Source organism: Camelus dromedarius, chromosome 3 (genome assembly GCF_036321535.1).
Source record: "Camelus dromedarius isolate mCamDro1 chromosome 3, mCamDro1.pat, whole genome shotgun sequence".
Classification (NCBI taxonomy): Eukaryota; Metazoa; Chordata; class Mammalia; order Artiodactyla; family Camelidae; genus Camelus; species Camelus dromedarius.
The window spans coordinates 98,815,613-98,836,803 of record NC_087438.1 but is presented as its reverse complement, the minus strand read 5'-3'; the positions used below and the strand labels follow the sequence as shown (position 1 = coordinate 98,836,803).

The window sequence follows — 21,191 nt, the reverse complement described above, 5'->3', positions numbered from 1 at the left end:
AGGTTCACTTCTTTCATACACAGAAAACAGGATGTTCAGAAATGTTTACGTCACTATGCCCCCAAGTATAGAACTCTTCAAAGATTTTATCTGTTGTCTTCAAAGATTTTATATCAGACAGAGATTGCACCCAGAAAATAGCATTTCATTTGCTTTCTTATAAATTCCTTGTCTTGCAATGCAGAGAAAAAAAGATTAGGGAAGAGTACAATTTGACCACAAAGAAAAGTAGATATAAGAGGCTAGAAGGACTAACAATTTAAGAGAAAAATTCCTCTAGACAGTATTAAGTTTTGGGGACCATAGAAAATTTGGCAATGGAATCAAATTTTTGACTCCTTTCCCAAGAAAAACGCATACATCTGTAACTTTGCTTGCAACTTCAGGGTTTCATGAAACTCTCACCAGCCCCCTTCAAATGCTTACAGTTTAAAAATTGTTAAAATAAATAAAGATACCCAAACACACATCCTAGATTATTTGCAATAGATGTTCTTTGGAATGAGCATCTACTTTAATATTTAATGAGTATCTGGATATTAATAAACTTACACATGTAAATAGGATATGGAAAATCCAACTTAGAGCAGATTTGAATAGGGTATTAATTATGTATTTATGTATGTATGTATTTATTAGTTATTTATTTTTATTTATTTGGTAAGAAGCCAAGCCTATGGCCTCTGTTTTCCTAATTTAAGCTTGACAAGGTATCTCCAGTTTAGTGACATTCTTTATAAATTATAGAGCAACTTATGAACCAAGTAAGCCTTGAAAAATATAATCTGCAAAAAGTGAACATTGAGAAGACAAAATGGTGACTAGTTATGGATTTTCTAAATAAGATTCTGAACATGAAAGTGAAGTAGTATGTCTGAAATATGAAAAACTAGTAGAATATTACAGAAGACACAAAAATAAAACTCACCGGTGTTAGGGTCTCAGGATGTGAAGTCAAATCACTCCCACTCTGAAATGGAATTAAGGCCCCAGGAGAATCACCACAAAGGATGTCTTGAGTGGTTTGCAAAGGCTCACTACATTTTAGAAAATTAAACTCGGTCTTTCCAGTGTGGGCAACGCACAGATTGTAGGAATAAGGTAAAGTTCCTTCACTGTAGTTGGGGGGAACCACAGGTCCAGACTTGACACAGAGACCAGGATGAAAGCAGCCCCAGGAAGCGGGGCTGGAAGGGCGGCGTAGGCGCAAGGCGACGGCCAGAATCACAGCGAGGAGGAAGAGTACCGAGATCAAGGCCAAGGCCACTACCAGGTAAAACTGCAGCTCATCTTGGGGGTCAGAGGGCTCTGGGCGGTCACTGAGGTCAGGCAGCGCCTCCTGCAGGCTGTCCGCGAACACCAGGAGCAGCGTGGCGGTGGCCGAGAGGGGCGGCTGTCCCCCATCGCGCACTGCGACCAGCAGGCGCTGGCGGGCCGCGTCCCTGTCGCCCAAGGCCCGCGCCGTGCGCACCTCGCCCGTGCGCAGCCCCAGGCTGAAGAGTCCGGGCTCGCTGGCCTGCAGCACGTGGTAGGACAGCCAGGCGTTGTGCCCAGAGTCGGCGTCCACCGCCACCACCTTGGTGACCAGGTAGCCGGGCTGCGCGGCGCGCGGCACCGTGTCGAAGAGCGCAGAGCCGTCGGGCCCCAGCGCCGGGTACAGCACCCGCGGCGCGTTGTCGTTGCGGTCGCCCACCAGCACGCGCAGGCTCACGTTGGCGCTGAGCGCGGGCGAGCCGTGGTCGCGGGCCTGCAGCGTCAGCTCGAAGGCGCGCAGCTGCTCGTGGTCGAAGGCGCGCTGCGCGAACAGCACGCCGCTCTGCGCGCTCACGGACACGTAGGACGACAGCGCGCGCGGCTCCAGGTCGCTGGCCACGATGGAGTAGGAGACGTGGCCGTTGGGCCCCAGGTCGGGATCTGAGGCGCTGACTTGGGCGATGGAGGCGCCAGGCGGGTTGTTTTCTGCCACGTGGACGACATAGGAGGCCTGGTGGAAAGCCGGAGCGTTGTCGTTGACGTCGCTGATGTGCAGGGTAATGGTAGCACTGGAGGAGAGGGAAGGTTTGCCCTTGTCAGTGGCTGTGATGGTGACATTGTATTCCGCAGTCTGCTCTCGGTCTAGGGCCCCATCTGTCACCAGCTTGTAGTAATTATTGGAAGAAGAATAAATCTTGAAAGGAACATCTCTTCCTATATGACAGGTGACTTCTCCATTTTCTCCGGAATCCCGGTCCCGTGTTTTGAAGAGGGCAACCACCATTCCTGGAAGGGAATCCTCCAAAATCTCATCAGAGAGGGAAGTGATGATTACTTCTGGACTGTTGTCATTTTCATCTAGGATATCTATGATTACTTTACTTTGGGTAAAGAGACCACCTCCGTCCTTTGCTTCCACCTCCATGGTGTATCTTTCTATATCCTCAAAATCCAATGATTGGTTATTTTTAATCATACCTGTTTTCTCATCTAGTGAGAATATGTGTCTTGTACTCTGAGCAGTGCTCCTGAAATAGTAGCTTATTTCGGCATTTACCCCCTCATCCTTGTCAGTGGCTGTCACCAGCAACACCGAGGACCCGGGGGGTAGATTTTCACTAACACTGATTCTATATTCGTCTTTGCTGAACACCGGGAGATTATCATTGGTGTCCTTGACAAAGATTTCTATTTGAGCGGTGGCACTTCGTGGTGGGTCCCCTCCATCCAAGGCAGTCAATATCAAGCGATGTGACCGCTGCTCTTCCCGGTCTAGGGGTTTCTCCAAAGATAACTCTGGGTATTTGCCACCATCGGAATTAACTCTAACCATTAATGAGAAATAAGGATTAGGATTTATCTGATAATCTTTAACTGAGTTCATATTTATATCGCGGTCAGTCGCCGGGTCAAGGGATATTCGTGTACCTACGGACACAGATTCAAAAATTTCTAAATGTATTTCCTTTTTATCGAATTGAGGAGCATGGTCATTAATATCCTCAATAACCACAATGATATGAAAAATATTTAAAGGATTTTCCACTACAGCCTCCAACTGCAATTCACAGCTTCTTCTCTCTTTGCATATCTGCTCACGGTCTAATCGGTCTTTCACAAGTAAGTCCCCGCTCTCCGCGTCTACGCTGAAAAGCAGCTTCTCCGCGCTAACTCGCAGCTTTCGAGCCGCCACATCCACGACACTGAGCCCTAGATCCTTGGCGAGGTTTCCCACCACCGAGTCCTTGGCCAGCTCCTCGGGAATCGAGTAGCGGATCGGCTCGCACAGCGCGGGGTAGAACAAAGGCAGCAGGAAGGGGAACAGTACCTGCCGCCGGCGGGCTGGGCGTTTCTGCGTGCAGCTTCCTCCCATTGTGCGCTCCAGTTCTCGCTGCGTCCCAGTCTTTCTGGAAAGCCAAAGAAACTGAAATCCACGCCGTCACTGGAAGAGTATTCGGCCCAGGACAGGCGGAGCTGCGAATCCGTGTGTGCTGGGCAGAGCCTGCGCGGCCAGGAACCCCAGTGTGTAAGCGGGTTTCCTTCTCCCTGTGTTGTTGGCTGCGCAGGAAATCCCAGATTGGAGGCTGAGGAATCCCAGGCGTCCGCGCTTGTTCTGCACTGGCCGACAGCGGCGCCCAGAGGCGTCATGAGGAACCGCAGTCCGACATTTCCGTAGTGAATCCAATTTATCTCTAGAATTTTGTGTGTGTGTATATATACATATAGTTATGCAATAAACCCAAATTTTAGTTTTACCATGGTATACGGCGGATGTATGTCTACTTAGTTTTTCAAGAAATTTGTTACGGAAAATTTCAAACTGATACAAAAGTAGGGAGCATTATCTTTGAACCTTCATATATCCAACATCCAACTGCAATGATGATCAACATATGGTCATCTGTGTTTACTATGTTTTATTCCCTCATCATTTTGAAGCAAATCCAAGATATTTTAATTTACTCTTCTTTAAAGACATTAAGATGGAGAAGAATTTTTTCTTTAAGCCTGTTATATAATTTGTTACCAGTGCAAAAATCCTGCCTCATAAGAAAACTAGAATTCAGCATTTTCCACTCTGACCAGTTGTCCATCCAATGAGTCTTGTGTTCTGTTTTTAAAGGCAAGTGACATTTTTATGGCATAGAATAGTAGTTACCTACCATGACATACAAACCTTCTTCAATATCTGTTATTACATTTTTTTCAAAATTAACACATACTTTAATATTTATGAACACCAAATACTAAAGGTTACTCCTCAGGACAGAAACTTTAAATATTTTTCCTATTGCATGTTAACAAATGACCTTTGGAAGGGGTAGCTCAGTGGTAGAGTGCATTATTAGCATGCATGAGGTCCTGGATTCAATCCCCAGTACCTCCATTAGAAAGAAAAATTTGTTTCCTATTAACTTAGGAATAAAGAGTATTTTAAATAATTTTAATCTCTGTATGTCAAAATGGATTTCCACATGTTGGCCCTTATTTTCAGCATGTTTAGAATAGAGTTTTGAGTCTATTTCAAAGCTCATATTCAAAGTCTCCTACAATGCCATTTATTACTTGAAGTGATATTATATTTAAAGTCACATTATATAATATTCTTTTCCTTATGTCTAAAAGCCAGTAAAATATTCTTAGAACCTCCCTAGTAGTTCCTCAGAATACTTTCCTAAATCATCTCCCATATCCAAATGTATTTCTAGCCTTAAAAATTAGAGAATTGAACCATAAATAACAGATATTTGAGGAATAATTTTTATTCCCCATGTTGTGTCTTCTCACAGGGTCCAGTCTCAGAAACCTTTCTTAAGAAAACAAACTATAGGAGAATTTCAAACTATTAACAATCTGACACTACAGTATTAGGAATCAAAATCTTTGAGGATGAGAACAAATGATGTATAAAATTTCACCATTAAAGGAGTAAAACATGCTTTACTAGGATTTGGAAATGGATAATAACTGAAGTTTGAATTGTCCTCAGAAATGATCTTTAAATGCAAACAACCTCTACATACATGTAATGCATCACCTCTAAGGGGTGTTGTTTTGTCATAGAAACAGAAGAGAAACAGTGAATCTGGGCTTTCTGTTGTTTCTCCAAGAAGAGTGAGTTTGATTTCTTATTAATTTCCCCTTACAAAAATAGCAGTGACTGTAGAAATGTTTTTAGAGTAAGAATTTCATAATGTGGCCACTGGAGATAACAATGATAATAAATTTCAGGAGTGGAAACCAGCCCTAAGAGTTGGTAGTAACCACTCAAGCAATCTCACCCAAAGACCCATGCCCAATGCCTGATAATGAGAGCAAGCCCAAGAGGAAGGTTTCCACTGACTCTAGGTTAAATATTATGAGAAAGCGAAAATTATATCAACGATGAAAACAATAAATGCCTCCTATAGATGTTGCAGCAAAAAATATGCCGAGTGAGCATTTAAATGTTTGGTGAGAAATATGTTAATATCAGTTTATCCTACCTTAAGTGTAAACACTTAGAAAATCAATTGTAATAGAAAGTAAAAGAAAAATTGAACTCACTGGAACCAAAGGGGTGTCCTCTATAGGAAATCTGGAATCATCTGAAATGCACAAAGGCTCGCTTTTCTCACAGCTCTCCTGGCTGATGAGCGTGTCCGCATAGTTGGGCTGCGGGAAGATCACGTGACTCTTCCGCGAGTCCGCGGTGAGCGACACCTCGTGGGAATAGGTCTGCAGGAAAGCCCGCACCCCGTCCACGCCCACAAACTGAGAGGCGGGTACGCCCACCAGTCCGCTTCCTGAAGCCTGAAGCAGACGCGACATGTGCCAGCGCCTCAGCCTGAGAGCCAGCAGCACGATGACAAAGGCCAGGAAGATGCAGGAGACCGCAGCCACCGCCACCACCAGATACAACGTGAGGTCCGAAGCCTCTGGGTGTGTGGGGACCTCGAGACTGCCCAGGTCGGCCAGGACGTCTGGGATGCTGTCAGCTACAGCCACCGTGAGCGTGACAGTGGCAGAGAGAGGGGGCTGCCCATGGTCCTGCACCGCCACCACCAGGCTCTGCTTGAGCGCATCTCTGTCCAGCAGGGCCCGCGCTGTGCGCACCTCGCCCGTGTGCAGCCCCACCGCGAAGAGCCCTGGCTCGCTGGCCTTGAGCAGGCGGTAGGACAGCCAGGCGTTCTGTCCTGAGTCTCTGTCCACCGCCACCACCTTAGTCACCAGGTAGCCGGGCTGTGCAGAGCGGGGTGCCAGCTCCACGCCCGTGGAGCCATCCGTAGGGAGGGCAGGGTACAAGATTTCTGGCACGTTATCGTTCTGGTCCAGCACAAACAAGCTCAATGACACGTTGCTGCTAAGTGGCGGGTCTCCGCTATCGCTTGCCCTCACCTGCATTTGAAGATCACGAAACTGCTCATAGTCGAAGGAGCGCAATGCATATAGCGCGCCAGTGTCTGAGTTGATGGAGACATAAGAGGAGAGAGGTGCCCCTTGGATAGTGTCTTCCTCTAAGGAGTAAATAACTCGGGCATTCTCGTTACAGTCGGGGTCATGGGCTGTTACTGAGAAGATGGAGGTGCCTCTAAGGTTGTTCTCCGGGAGGTAGACTGAGTAGGAGGTTTGAGAGAAGGAGGGTGGATTGTCATTGATGTCAACCACGTGCAGGGTGATGTGAATTTCTGTGGACAGAGGTGGCATTCCTTTGTCTGTGGCGGTCACTGTGATATTATATTCAGAGGTTTTTTCTCGATCGAGATTTTGGACTGTCAACAATCTATAATAATCTTCTACTGACTTTTCTAATTGAAAAGGTAGAATCTCCTCGATGGAACAGACAACTTGGCCATTCTTCCCGGAGTCTCGGTCATGAGCATTGAAAAGAACGATTACTGTTCCTTGAGGAGTATCTTCCCTCACTGGGCTAAACAGAGATGTAATGATAACTTCGGGCCTATTGTCATTGACATCATCCACTGAAATGCACACTTTGGCCCGCCCCTTCAACCCTCCACCATCTTCAGCCTGTATTTCCATTTCATAAAATGCACATTCTTCATAATCTAAACTCTTTGCTGTTGATATTTCACCAGTATCCTCATTAAGCTGGAATAATGGAGATTGTTTTTCACTAATTTTCCAGAATTTATAAGCCACTTCTCCATTGGTTCCCTCATCTGGGTCGCTAGCACTTACAGTAAGCAGCAGGGTGCCCGGTGGCAAGTTCTCTGGGACTTTCACTCGGTAGATCGGCTGAGCAAAAACCGGGGCATTGTCGTTTGTATCCAACACTGTCACTTGGATGTGCACTGTGCTGGAGCGAGGCGGTTTGCCGCCGTCAGAGGCGATTAGGACCAGGTGGTGAGCAGCCTCCTCCTCGCGGTCCAGGGCGCGCTCCAGCACCAGTTCTGGGTTTATAGTTCCGTCGTCTCCAGTTTGCACGTCCAGGGAGAAGTGGTGATTGGAGCTGAGCTGGTAGTTCTGTAGGGAATTCAAGCCCACATCTGGGTCAACAGCCTCTGGAAGTGGATAACGTGTTCCAGGAGCAGCGATTTCGTTAACTTTTACTTCTAGATTTTCAACCTGGAATTTCGGGTTATTATCATTGATATCAGTTACTTCTATTTCTATTCCGTAAAGCTGCACTCTGTCTTCAATCAGGACTTTAAAATTCACCAAACACCGCGCGCTCTGAGCGCAGAGCTCCTCCCGGTCTATCCTGCCCGCGGTGACCAAGCTGCCGCTTCGCGCATTCAAAGCAAAGAGCTGCGTCCTACCTCTGGAGACGATGCGGACTCCGCGCTCCTCCAGCTCGCGGAGCTCCAGCCCCAGATCCTTGGAAATATTCCCCACGATAGAGCCTTTTTCTGTCTCTTCAGGTACCGAGTAGCGGATCTGGTTAGCGCCGGTCTCCCACAGCCTCCCCAGGAAAAGGCACAGCAGGACCAGTCCCCTGTGGTACAGGCGATTCGTTGCAGCGGCCATTGTTGCTTCACTAAGGTTTTTGTTGTGGTTTTTTTTTTTTTTTCCCCCAAGAATACTTTCTGTGAACGCTAACTCCTTAGGTTCTTCTTCCCTACTGCAAATTATGGTGATCTTCTTTCTTTAGGAGAAACCCATATGCTCCACGTTAAGAGGCGAGTTACATTGCAGCCCCGTAGTTGATGTGTGGGATCGGAGCAGCTTTGTGTAGTTGCAGACCCTGATATCCGGAAGGAGAGCTGATTGAGCTTTCCTTAGAGTTGGTGAACAGCGACGCTCAGAGTCCTAAGCCGTTACTACACCCACTGAGATGTGCAATACTTTTGTTATACATGATTGAAAAAGAAAATACTACTCTCCTCCAATTACGGTTTTAGATTTCTCCAATTTTGTCGTGCATTCATATTTCAAAAGCAATTACCATTTGTGGGCATGGGTATTTTAGTTGGAAATGAAGTGGAATGAAATTTCTATTAAGTGTATTATTAAATCATCACTTTCTTAAAATCAAACTAACTTATTCTCATTCTTGCTAGAATTTTGCTCTCTCTCTAGATATGCAAATTATTCTAATTTCGTTTTTATAATGTCTCAAATATTTTCTATACGTTATTATCTATTCTCCAAAGTAATTAGAACATGCAATCCTCCTTGGAAATACATTCATATTTTTCTTAATTTTATATATATGCTTATATATGTATATTACATAACTATATTGAATGAATATATGAATAGATTATTCACTTTGAAGCTATTTTATAAGGTTAATTTATTCCATAGTATAAGTTCTGGAGTAAGATTTCCTTAAGATTTTGTTTACACAAATTTAGGTAATAGTAATATACTTTCTTACCTAATATTGCTAAGTTTTAAACAGATTGTGTTTCTTAATTTACTTACTTGTCACTGTTACACTTTTATACTATTCAGTTTTTTTATATTTAGTTTTTTATGTGAATTCAAAGTGCATACACAGGCCATGGCATTTGAAAGATTCAGATGAACATATACTGAACAGAAAGTTTCCATTTCAATTCTTCCATCAAGAAAGTATGAAATTTTAGAGTAATCTTAAACTTCTTATTATATGAGTCACTTAAACTTATGTAATAATTTGGGGAAAAGAACACAAGATATATAGCAAATTATTACCACTAAAAAGTAAAAAGTACCACAATAAGAAATTTCTTTCAGCACTTTGTAAAGGAACTATTTACTGAAGCAGTTCCTAAGAGAAGCCAAGCAAAAGACTGATACTTACATAATGGCATCTTTGTATGTACATGAAATTAATAGCTTTTGCCTTAAAAATGGAAAATTCAGAATTCTCCTTTCCTCATACATATAGGAGGAAATGTTTAGGGCTCCAAATAATAAGACAATGCAGTGACTTTCCCCTCTTCTTCAAGATATATAGGTCAAGAATGAGAGCAAGTTATGGAGGCAATAGCATTTCCTTTTTTTTTTTTTTTAAATCAAGTATCTCCTGCTAGTAACTATAAAAAAAGAAGAGGATTTGCGTTCAAGAAAACAAGAAGGAACTTAGATAATGACTTGGATTTTTTGATGAGATCACTGAATCTCTCTGTCTCCCTCTGTCACACACACCACAGACACAGGATTTTTTCTTAAAATTTTAAGGGAGTCAAAGACTCACAAATAGGTAGATTTAAGGAACTAGACATGAGGAATAAATATAAGAAAGGGATAGAAACTGTACCAGTGGTATCAGTGAAGGAAGATACCTAGTAGCAGTTTATTTACTTTGAAGAATGAAGTAAATGATTGCCTACTTTAAATTTTAGGTTTAGTTATATATAATAAATATTTAAATATGTTAAATAATGAATGAGACAATCACTGGGTAAATTTCATTAAATTAGAAAAAAGAGATAGGAAATTGGTACAATACTTAAATCTGAATTGGGTAAGATAACTCTATTGTATGTTACATACCTATTCTCAATTCATCATTCCCCTTGAATATTGGAAATACCGCTTTCTGATGAGCTATAATATCCCTAAGACAACTCAATAGACTTGAACATTTAATATTTTTTCATATGAACAAGGAAAATTCTGTAGATGATGAAAAGGAATAGACACTTAAATGGAACTCACCGCCACTAGAGTTTCAGGATGGGAAGTCGACTCACTGGAATTACACAATGGAAATAAGGCCCCAGGTGAATCACCACAAAGGATGTCTTGTCCTGAACTCAACTGCTCTTTGCATTTCAGAAAATTAAACTCGGTCTTTCCAGTGTGGGCAACGCACAGATTGTAGGAATAAGGTAAAGTTCCTTCACTGTAGCTGGGGGGAACCACAGGTCCAGACTTGACACAGAGACCAGGATGAAAGCAGCCCCAGGAAGCGGGGCTGGAGGAGCGTCGCAGGTGTAAGGCAACTGCCAGAATCACCGCGAGGAGAAACAACACTGAGATCAAGGCCAAGGCCACCACCAGGTAAAACTGCAGTTCACCTTGAGGGTCAGAAGGTGTAGGATTGTCGCTGAGATCTGGCAGCGCCTCCTGCAGGCTGTCCGCGAACACCAGGAGCAGCGTGGCGGTGGCCGAGAGGGGCGGCTGTCCCCCATCGCGCACTGCGACCAGCAGGCGCTGGCGGGCCGCGTCCCTGTCGCCCAAGGCCCGCGCCGTGCGCACCTCGCCCGTGCGCAGCCCCAGGCTGAAGAGCCCGGGCTCGCTGGCCTGCAGCACGTGGTAGGACAGCCAGGCGTTGTGCCCAGAGTCGGCGTCCACCGCCACCACCTTGGTGACCAGGTAGCCGGGCTGCGCGGCGCGCGGCACCGTGTCGAAGAGCGCAGAGCCGTCGGGCCCCAGCGCCGGGTACAGCACCCGCGGCGCGTTGTCGTTGCGGTCGCCCACCAGCACGCGCAGGCTCACGTTGGCGCTGAGCGCGGGCGAGCCGTGGTCGCGGGCCTGCAGCGTCAGCTCGAAGGCGCGCAGCTGCTCGTGGTCGAAGGCGCGCTGCGCGAACAGCACGCCGCTCTGCGCGCTCACGGACACGTAGGACGACAGCGCGCGCGGCTCCAGGTCGCTGGCCACGATGGAGTAGGAGACGTGGCCGTTGGGCCCCAGGTCAGGGTCAGAGGCGCTGACTTGGGCGATGGAGGCTCCAGGAGGGTTGTTCTCTGCTACATGGACCACGTAGGAGGCCTGGTGGAAAACCGGAGGGTTGTCGTTGACGTCAGTAATATGCAAGGTGACAGTTCTGCTTGTAAAGAGGGGCGATTTGCCCCTGTCGGTGGCTGTGATGGTGACATTGTACTCCGGGGTCTGCTCTCTGTCCAGGGTTCCATCGGTTACCAGTTTATATGAATTTTTGGACGAAGAGATTATCTGAAAAGGGACTTCACCCTCTAATCGACAATTAACCTCCCCGTTCTCCCCGGAATCTCGGTCATGTACTTTGATCAACGCAATTAGTGTTCCTGGCAATGCGTTTTCCAGAATCATTTCGACTAGAGAATGAAATGTAACATCTGGTCTGTTGTCATTTTCATCTTGAATGCTAATTTCAACTGTACATTGTGCAACCAGTCCTCCACCATCCCTCCCTTCTACCACGATAGAATACTGCTTGATTTCTTCGAAATCCAGTGAGTTTAGAGTTGTAATTTCCCCGGTCTTTGAATTCAGACCGAAGACTTGCCCGGTCCGATAGAAGGAATAAGTGATTTCCGAGTTGATGCCCTCATCTTGGTCGGTGGCTGACACCTGCAGCACGGTGGTGCCTGGGGGCACGTTTTCTCCAAGGCTGACTCGGTATACTTCCTGGCTGAATACAGGGGGGTTATCGTTGGCATCAGTGACCTGGATCTGCACCTCAGTGGTGCCGCTTAGGGGTGGATCTCCACCGTCTGAGGCAGTCAGGACTAAACGGTGATAACTCTGTTGTTCCCGGTCTAAGGGTTTCTCCAATGCCAGTTCCGGGTATTTACTACCATCTTGTTTCTCCTTATTTACCAACGAGAAACTAGGGCTATGAGAAAGTTTATAAGTCTGCAGAGAGTTTAAGCCAATATCTGCATCTTCCGCGACTTCTAATATAAATCGAGCGCCTGGCGGCGTAGACTCACTTATTTGTAGCTCGAAGGAACTTTGCGTGAATTTTGGCGTGTGGTCATTAACATCCTCAATCTCCACATTCACGTGATAAAAGTTCAATGGATTTTCAGCGACAGCCTCAAATTCCAGAGCACAAGCTGGCTTCTTCCCGCAGATCTGCTCCCGGTCTAGCCTGCTGCTCACAAGTAACTCCCCGCTCTCTGCGCTCACAGTGAAGTAAGGCTTCTCCCAACTGACGCGCAATTTCCGAGTCGGTAACTCATGGACACTGAGTCTCAGGTCCTTGGCGAGGTTCCCCACCACCGACCCCTCGGGCATCTCCTCGGGAATCCTGTAGCGGATCTGCTCAGAGAGCGCCAGGCAGAACAAAGACAGTAGGAAGGGAAACAGCACTGGCCGCCTCTCAGCCCAGCTTCTCTCCCCAGCGCCGCTCCCCATCCCTCTTGCTCCCCTCAGTTTGCTCACCGGCCTGGAGACGCCGGGTTACAGATAATCTCTGTGTTGCAGTCGTCCGGAGCTCCGAACAGCTTTATTTCTGGCGTGGGGGTCAGGCAGGGTTTCTTCCTTTCCAGAGGAGGAAGCGGTGGAATGGCTCAATGTTAGCGAGTCTGAGCTGGGGAAAGTGCGCTGCGGCTGCGCGAGGAGGCCAGCACCGAGCTCTCCACTTTGGCCAACAGCGGCGCCCAGAGTCCGCACTAGGAAACTGCAGCCCCTGCTGCTTCAGTTTAACCAGCTACCATAATTATTATCGTATGCCCGCTGAACAAACTTTTTTAGATGTCTGTATAATTAATAATATTTAATTTGTATTATTAGAAAAGTCATTACCCCAACTTCCCAGGTTTTTAGGTAAATCAGGTAGACTTAATATATAAACATCTATATCTTGATATAATTATTCCCCAATCTTAAAATCGGCACCGTAATGGAATGTTAACTATAACAGAGACTTAGCCTAAATGATCTAAGGAATATAATGGATAAAATTTTATCCATCTTTCCTTGTCCCTTTTCCCTTATTTTTCTTTACTTTTCTGCCCTTCCATGCTAATTCATTTCAGTTTTTCAGTGAGCATCAGGAATGCTGAAATTATACCTTTTAAAAGGGCACAATTTATACTTACCTCCAAACACTTCTCTTCTTCCAAAATAATTTTCGTGATTTCTTTATAGTAACATTAGTTGATTTTCATTTCCATGATCTCACTTAAGGAAATGATGTAGCCTTTTAGAAAAGAAGCTATCCTCCTCCTTCACACCGCATAATTATTTTCCCAGGTAAGAAGTATAACATGAATCTTCAAGACTACCAGGGGGATAATATTTTGCCTTGCAATACAAAGTCACTAACCATGGTCTACTGCACTGAGGCATTTGTTCCCACTTCTGTACTTACCACATCCCATAATGACCTCAGCTGAAGGACATAGCCCCTAGAAAGTTTATTTGCAATAGTTCACTGAGCTTAGTGATGTATTCCCTTTATTTAAAAATATTTTTAAGCACTTAATAAATTTGGTTAGGGGGTTCTTTTTCAAAATAACTGATAGCCACATTTCTGCCTCACAAAGTGTAAGTAGCACTGTCCTCTCCCCAAGTATTATACATCTGAACACTGCAGAAGGTATGACATGTACCCCCACATGATTGCACAGACCTTTATATGCAAAATACCACCTAACACAACATGATGCTAGAAAAGTATGCTTTTAATTAATACTTAAAAGATCCCAGTAAACAAGGTTACCTTGTGATCAACTACTTCGTGATACTAATCAACTGATGTATCAAGTTTTACTCAAAATGTTATACAAGAAGTATAGAAGTAGTTAACTCCTGATTGGATTATTTCTAACTGAATTATTCAGCAGCTCCAATAAGTAAATTTCACTACTAGTAGTGTATGAGATAGCTATTTCACAAAGCCAGCATCCCAAATCTCCCACTTGGAGAGCCAATATACACACTTCATATGACTGCCCCACTAAAACAGCACATTGGAATTTGGGGTAAAAACATGCAATGGCCTATTTCATAAGTGTTAGTTATAACACTAGAAATGACATTGTATTTGATGTCATATTTTATTGGTTTTGGACAATGACCTTTAGTGCAGCATTAGACTCCATGTCTGTCATTGATAAAAGATCTCAGTGAAGCTACACACCGACACATTTCATTCTTTAGGCATCAATCTAATCTACCAGAAACTGATGTTAATAGATTATTTTGGTTTAAATAGGTCAAGAGCCACTGAGAATTTCAAGGCCACCAAGTGAACATACATGGAATCAGAAGCAGGGGCACAGCAAAAAAAAAAAAAAAAAAAAAAAACCTTAAAGAACCTTCTATAGATCTGATCTAAAGAGAATCCTGAGAAGGCCACCTCTTGCTCACCTCGTGCAGTGAAAAACACATAACAATTCATTCTCATTTATAAAATATATGAATTAAGAACACTGTGTGGAACATAAGTAGAAGGTACAAAAATGGGATAATCCACTATTCATGATCTTGTCCATACACTTTCACTATGAATGAATATGATACCAAAACCTATGTCAATAAGTGTTCCATGTTAAAGAATCACCACTGAAATAAACCATTAATCTTGCCTTACCACGCGATAGGTTTTTTTTTTAGCCCATTTTCAAATCACTTATTTCGCAAAACAAAGACATTTGCACAAAATATAATTCTTCGAGGATGTAAAGATAAATGAATGCCTGAACTCACCTGAATATTTTGGGTTCCATCCTTATATTCCTGAAAATCTATGGATGTTAACAAGGGATCCTTTTTCCCACAGCTCTCCTGGCTGATGAGCGTGTCCGCGTAGTTGGGCTGCGGGAAGATCACGTGACTCTTCCGCGAGTCCGCGGTGAGTGACACCTCGTGGGAATAGGTCTGCAGGAAAGCCCGCACCCCGTCCACGCCCACGAACTGAGAGGCGGGTACGCTCGCCAGTCCGCCTCCTGAAGCCTGCAGCACGCGCGACGTGTGCCAGCGCCTCAGCCTGAGCGCCAGCAGCATGATGACAAAGGCCAGGAAGACACAGGAGACCGCGGCCACCGCCACCACCAGGTACAGCGTGAGGCCTGAAGCATCAGAGTCCTGTGGGACTTCCAGGCTGCCCAAGTCAGCCAGGACGTCTGGGATGCTGTCAGCCACGGCCACCGTGAGCGTGACAGTGGCAGAGAGAGGGGGCTGCCCATGGTCCTGCACTGCCACCACCAGGCTCTGCTTGAGCGCATCTCTGTCCAGCAGGGCCCGCGCTGTGCGCACCTCGCCCGTGTGCAGCCCCACCGCGAAGAGCCCTGGCTCGCTGGCCTTGAGCAGGCGGTAGGACAGCCAGGCGTTCTGGCCTGAGTCTCTGTCCACCGCCACCACCTTGGTCACCAGGTAGCCGGGCTCTGCAGAGCGAGGTGCCAGCTCCACCCCCGTGGAACCGTCAGTGGGGAAGGTGGGATACAGAATCTCAGGTGTGTTGTCATTCTGGTCCAGCACGAATATGCTCAGTGACACATTACTGCTGAGTGGTGGGTCCCCACTGTCACTTGCAGTCACTCTCAATTGCAGGTCACGGAACTGCTCATAGTCGAAGGAGTGCAATGCATATAGGATGCCGGTGTCAGAGTTGATGGAGATGTATGAAGAGATAGGTACCTCCTGGATGGTGTCCTCAGACAGGGAGTACGTGACACGGGCATTCTCATCGCTGTCAGGGTCGTGTGCAGTCACAGAGAAGATGGAGGCCCCTCTGGCGTTGTTTTCAGGGATGTAGACAGAGTAGGAGGAGTGGAGGAAGGCAGGTGGGTTGTCATTGGTATCTGCCACACTCATGGAGATGTGAATTTCCATGGATAAGGGTGGTGTTCCACTATCTGTGGCTTTCAGTGTGATGTTATACACAGAGAATTTTTCCCAGTCTAGTTTTTTTGCTGTCACCAATCTGTAATAATTGTCTATTGATCTTTCTAATTTAAAAGGTAGATTTTCTGAAATAGTGCAGGTCACTTGGCCATTCCTCCCAGAATCTCTGTCTTGAAGGTAGAAAAGAGCAACTACTGTTCCAGGAGGAGTGTCTTCAGGGATTGGGCTACTTACAGATGTTACAGTCACTTCTGGGGCATTGTCATTCACATCTAAAACTGTGATCAATACTTTAGCCCTTGTCGTACTACCAGGACCGTCCTGAGCTTGAACTTCCATTTCATAGTAGCCGGATTCTTCATAATCTAGGCCTTCTGCAGTTGACAATTCTCCTGTGTGGGAATTCAGCTGGAATATCTGTAGAATTTTTGGAGTTATTTTCCTAAAAGAATATGTCACTTCCCCATTGACTCCCTCATCCAGGTCTATAGCGTTTACCGTGAGTAATTTTGTGCCCACTGGCACGTTCTCAGGGACAGTTACTTCATACTGGGGCAAAGAGAAGACTGGCGCATGATCATTTACATCTACCACTGTTACTTGGACGCGGGCAGTTCCAGATCGTGGTGGGTCACCGCCGTCTGTGGCTGTGAGGAGGAGGTGGTGAGCTGCCACTTCCTCCCGGTCCAGCACACGCTCCAGCACTAATTCCGGATATTTAGTTCCATCGTCTCCAGTTTGCACAACAAGAGAGAAGTGATGACTGGGGTTGAGATGGTAGCTCTGGAGGGAGTTTGTGCCCACATCCAGATCCCTAGCCTCTATTAAGGGAAACCGCACCCCAGGAGCTGTATTCTCCATTATTTTTACATTCATTTCTTCTGTCAAGAATGTAGGAGTGTTGTCATTAACATCCATTATTTCCACTTCTATAGGGTAAAGATTCATTTTATCTTCCATCAGGATGTTAAAGTTCACCAGACACTGCGCAGTCTGTGCGCAGAGCTCCTCCCGGTCTATCCTGCCCGCGGTGACTAAGCTGCCGCTTCTCGGGCTCAGAGCAAAGAGCTGCGTCCTACCTCTGGAGACGATACGGACTCCGCGCTCCGTCAGCTCCTGGGGCTCCAGTCCCAGATCCTTGGCGATATTACCCACAAAAGAACCCGTGTCTGTCTCCTCCAGCACGGAGTAGAGAATACGTCCTGCAAAGACTTCCCTCTGGGTCCCCAGGAGGATGGAGAGAAGGATGAATCCTCTGTAATCTCCGCCCCTCTGCCGAGCCGCCATTCTTGCCCTGCTGATCTTTAGACACTGGACCAGCTCTTGTTGTGCTTCTGGATGCCGGTATATCTGCGTGGAGCGCTCTGTGTTTGGAAAAGGAACCCAGAATCCAATACTATAGAGGCCCGAGCTTAGTGCAGCTTGAAACAGAGTTTGTCTCAATCTGGCGTTTCTTTGTGCTGTACAAGCTCAGCGGATCTTGGAACCACTTTTCCCCCGGTTGGTGAACAGCGGCGCTCAGAGTCCTTACTAAGCTACTGCACCACATTGAATCAAAATAATTGATTCTCCAGAAAGTTGTTTTATCCTTCAAAGTTCTCCCATTTATATTTCTTCAATTCATACATCTCTGATATTATTTAAAAATGAATTTTAATAAAGTGTGAATTAATGCAACAACATTCATGGATGGGTGTTTATTAATCCCAGATAATTTTAAAAAATTATCTGCTTTGCATTGCAACTTTGAAATGATTCTTAGACATTGCCTCACACTTTATTGCACATAGATAAAAATCAGTTATTGCAGGTAAATAACAATATGATTTCTTCTTTCTTTTTTTAATTAGTAGACTTGATTTTTTTAGAGTGGTTTCAGGTTCACGGAAGAATTGATCAGAAAACACAGAGGTTCACACATAGCCCTCCCCACCCACACATATATACTCCCCTACCCTCCACATTGCTCATCAGTGAAGTATGATTTATTTTTAAAAGATGTGTGTATACATAAGATGTTATATAGAAGCTGTTTATATCAGTATATAATAAATTTAAATTACTTCAATAATATTGAACATATACTATGTTCTAGACACCACAAGGTAAGGCGGAGAGTCAAAAATTTCTTTAATATATAGAAAGGTAATTTAATAAAGCTTTTTATTGAAAGGAACCTTACAGATTGTTTAGTCCAATGCCTTCATTTGAATGATTTTTAAAATGAGAGAGAATTGCTTTAACCTTGACTATATAATAGTAGAATCGATGTAGGAATACAAACACCCTCACTCCCAGTCTTCTAAGAAGAAACCAGGGAATCATTATTTGCCTTCACTGATGCTCTACGCTCCAAAAGTGCCATTAGAAATGAAATGAGAAGCCAAGCAGCAGCAATCAGCTACAGAAGCAACTCATTTTGTACAGATGGCAGAAATTTGCAGAGATTCTACTGGCTGTGGATTCATAAGGAAATAGGTGTTGGCTTGATGGCATCTTTTCATTATGCAATTTGAATAATCGTCCTACCCTATTCCAGAATAACTGAGAAAAGATAGGTCTCTAAACAGCCTTTGAGCATACATGCAGGACTGTCCTGAGAAGATCCTTAGAGGTACTCACTGCTCCACTGATTTTAATGAAGCAAAACTCAGTTGTTGATGGATCTGAGGTTACCTTCAACTGGTAGAAAGAAAACAAAGTTCCTTCCACATAGCTGCAGAAGAGAGTGACCTGTTCTGAAATGAAGACCTGGCAAGAAATAGCCTTGCTTTGTAAATTGTTTTAAGCCCGGGGAGTAGCTAGCAGCACCAAGAGGAAGAATTAGAAGTAATACTGAAAATGTTTAGCTTAGTTGGTGAGAAATTTCTAAGTAATCTATTTCCGCTCTCTGATGGCATTACTTCAAAACATAGGAAATACTTTGAATGAAATGCCGTTTCAATCTATCAAAATAATTCATGTCATATATGCTTTCACCAAGTAGATAAAAGAACTTTTTTTGGTTCAAAGGAACCAATATGAGTATTGCAGATTAATTACATAAACAGGAATTTAAAACTATTTGTTTAGTAGCAACCTTGAATTTCTTGTTAATATAAGCAAAGTACATGGTCATTAAAGATCATAAGTATTTGCAGACATTTTCAAATAACACTTTCACGTCCATATGTTATGGCTCCCAATGTCATGATTTTTTTTCTACCTTATACTTCATAGTGTCATCTCACATTTGTCTCTTATTCTACTGTTTTTAAAAAGTCTTAATTAACTTAGTACTTCTGGGTACCTTCTTTGGAGTTAAATAAGTAAGATCTAGATAAAGGAGATAATCAAGTTTTCTAAGTTACTCTACAACACAAAGTTAAATACTAAAGATCTCTACTAGACCAACAGATATGTTTAAATATAATACAAAACTACTGTATAAAATTGAAATAATGTTGTATGTTTAAAGTGAGTATGTTATTATTGATTGAGTTATTAGGAAGAATCTTGACTTTGATTTGTTTACTTGTATAAAAAAGTATATGGAAAATCTATTAGACTTCCCATCAGTGAGTTATTTATCTTCTCTCCTTTCTGTATGGAACCTTTTTTCTATTGAAGAACCACTTGTTTGGAGTTCTGTTTAGGTTTTCATTCCCAGGCAAAGATGTAGGTTTTTTCCCCAGTGATTCTCTCTGAGATTTACGCCTTGCCCTCTGACCCCCAACCCAAATGTTTGATCAGAATGGGTGGTTTTCACAGTTGATAAAATAGCCTCAATAATTTGGTAGATTTTTTCCCAGTGCTTTCAAATTAGTATATGCTCAAAATCTCAGACTGCCTGTTTTATTAACAATGATCTGTAGGGCATGTAAGTGAATAAGCCTCAGTTACAACTTAGCAAGTTCCATGACTGCCAGAGTTAACACTTGGTCAGTCCACATGAATGAATGACTATTGTGAGAGTAGAATCTAACAGTTTTTCTGTCAGTAAAATATTTTATTTGTTTAAATGAAATGCTCATGGGTAACTCAGATAAGAGAATAAAATAAGCCAGCCTAGTATCCCAGTTAGTGAGCAGAAAAAGAAATAATATAAACCAATCTACCATCCATGAAAACCAGTTAATGAGTTTTGCTTTTAGCAATGGAGGTACAAGATTAGTTTAAATCATCCAGTATGGGATATATACTGAAATAACATTTATACTCTTAAGAGTGTATGAAACAAATCTTAATATTTGCATATGAGACCATCTAACTCCCACAACTAATACTCAAGATTCAAGTTCTTTAAAATATTTACTATTAAATTCTGATTAAACCATCAAAGAATTATATCACAAATGTCCAAACAAATTATATTCGAAATGTGTATGATTGGAATCTCTTGGCTAGTCATATACATTTGGAATTTTGAAATAAATAATTCTAAAATAATTGCTGAAATGTAAATACCACAATATTGATTTAGGAAAAACACACATTAATTACCATTAGCAGTTAACTTAAAGACATCTACTCAATATTATACTTGTTTACCCATACTGACAAATTCAAATTACGAAGGAGGTTCTCATTCATTTTCAAGGTATCTCCTGAATTGTCTATTTTACACATGCATACCAAATTTAGATGAACAAGTGGCAAGTCCATTGTATTACCAATAACAGAATCCTAAACTCAGGATTGGAAAATACTTTGGGTATCATGAAGTTCAACAACTCATCAAATTATATTATCTCCTTTATTCCGTTAATCCCAGGGCCATCCACTTACTTTTGCAAAGCACCAGTAATAGAATCTCCCAGCTCCTAGACAATCCATTTTCTGTTAGAACAACTTTAACGACTCAAAACTTTGTTTTTTTCCTATACATGAAGCCATAGGTTCATTCACATCTTTGGGCCATGATGAAATGAGTAATCATGCTTTTAAATGACAACCCTCCTTTTGTTGAATATTTGAATAGAATTCCTACATGACAAAGGCTCTATTTTATCTAGGTTAAATACACTGAGTTATTTAAATTCTTATTTGAACACTATTAATCCTTCATTCTCCCATTCACTAGTTCTCTATTTTTATAGATATATCTTGTAAGTGGACCCTAATTAGCGCATTTAAAAATCCTATCAAACACAGAGATTGCAGAAAATACTGTAGTAGGCATACAGCACCAGGTGCTTACATATATTTATTAACAATCCAAAATTATAATGGTGATGTCAGCAAATACTTGCTCACTATACTGCTTTATAGTTTGAAAAAAAATTTTTTAATGGAATTATTTTATT

The 21,191-nt window shown here is 43.4% G+C and overlaps 1 protein-coding gene across 14 annotated transcripts in view; it reads right to left on the bottom strand.

Moving 5' to 3' along the window:
- The window catches only part of LOC105090796 (protocadherin gamma-C4), a 165,890-nt gene that overhangs the window by 92,877 nt on the left and 51,822 nt on the right, over positions 1 to 21,191 (bottom strand). Inside the window, exon 1 of one of the 14 annotated variants that reach the window (XM_064484387.1) lies at positions 14,770 to 17,839. The exons of 10 other annotated variants lie outside the window; for them this stretch is intronic. In XM_064484387.1, the coding sequence (XP_064340457.1) occupies positions 14,770 to 17,193 (2,424 nt within the window). In that variant the 5' untranslated portion in view covers positions 17,194 to 17,839. Of the gene's footprint in view, positions 1 to 928; positions 4,827 to 5,520; positions 8,593 to 10,065; positions 12,493 to 14,769; positions 17,840 to 21,191 lie in introns of those variants that run through there. 3 more of the 14 variants (XM_031449212.2, XM_031449199.2, XM_010982142.3) reach the window with 3 other exon arrangements.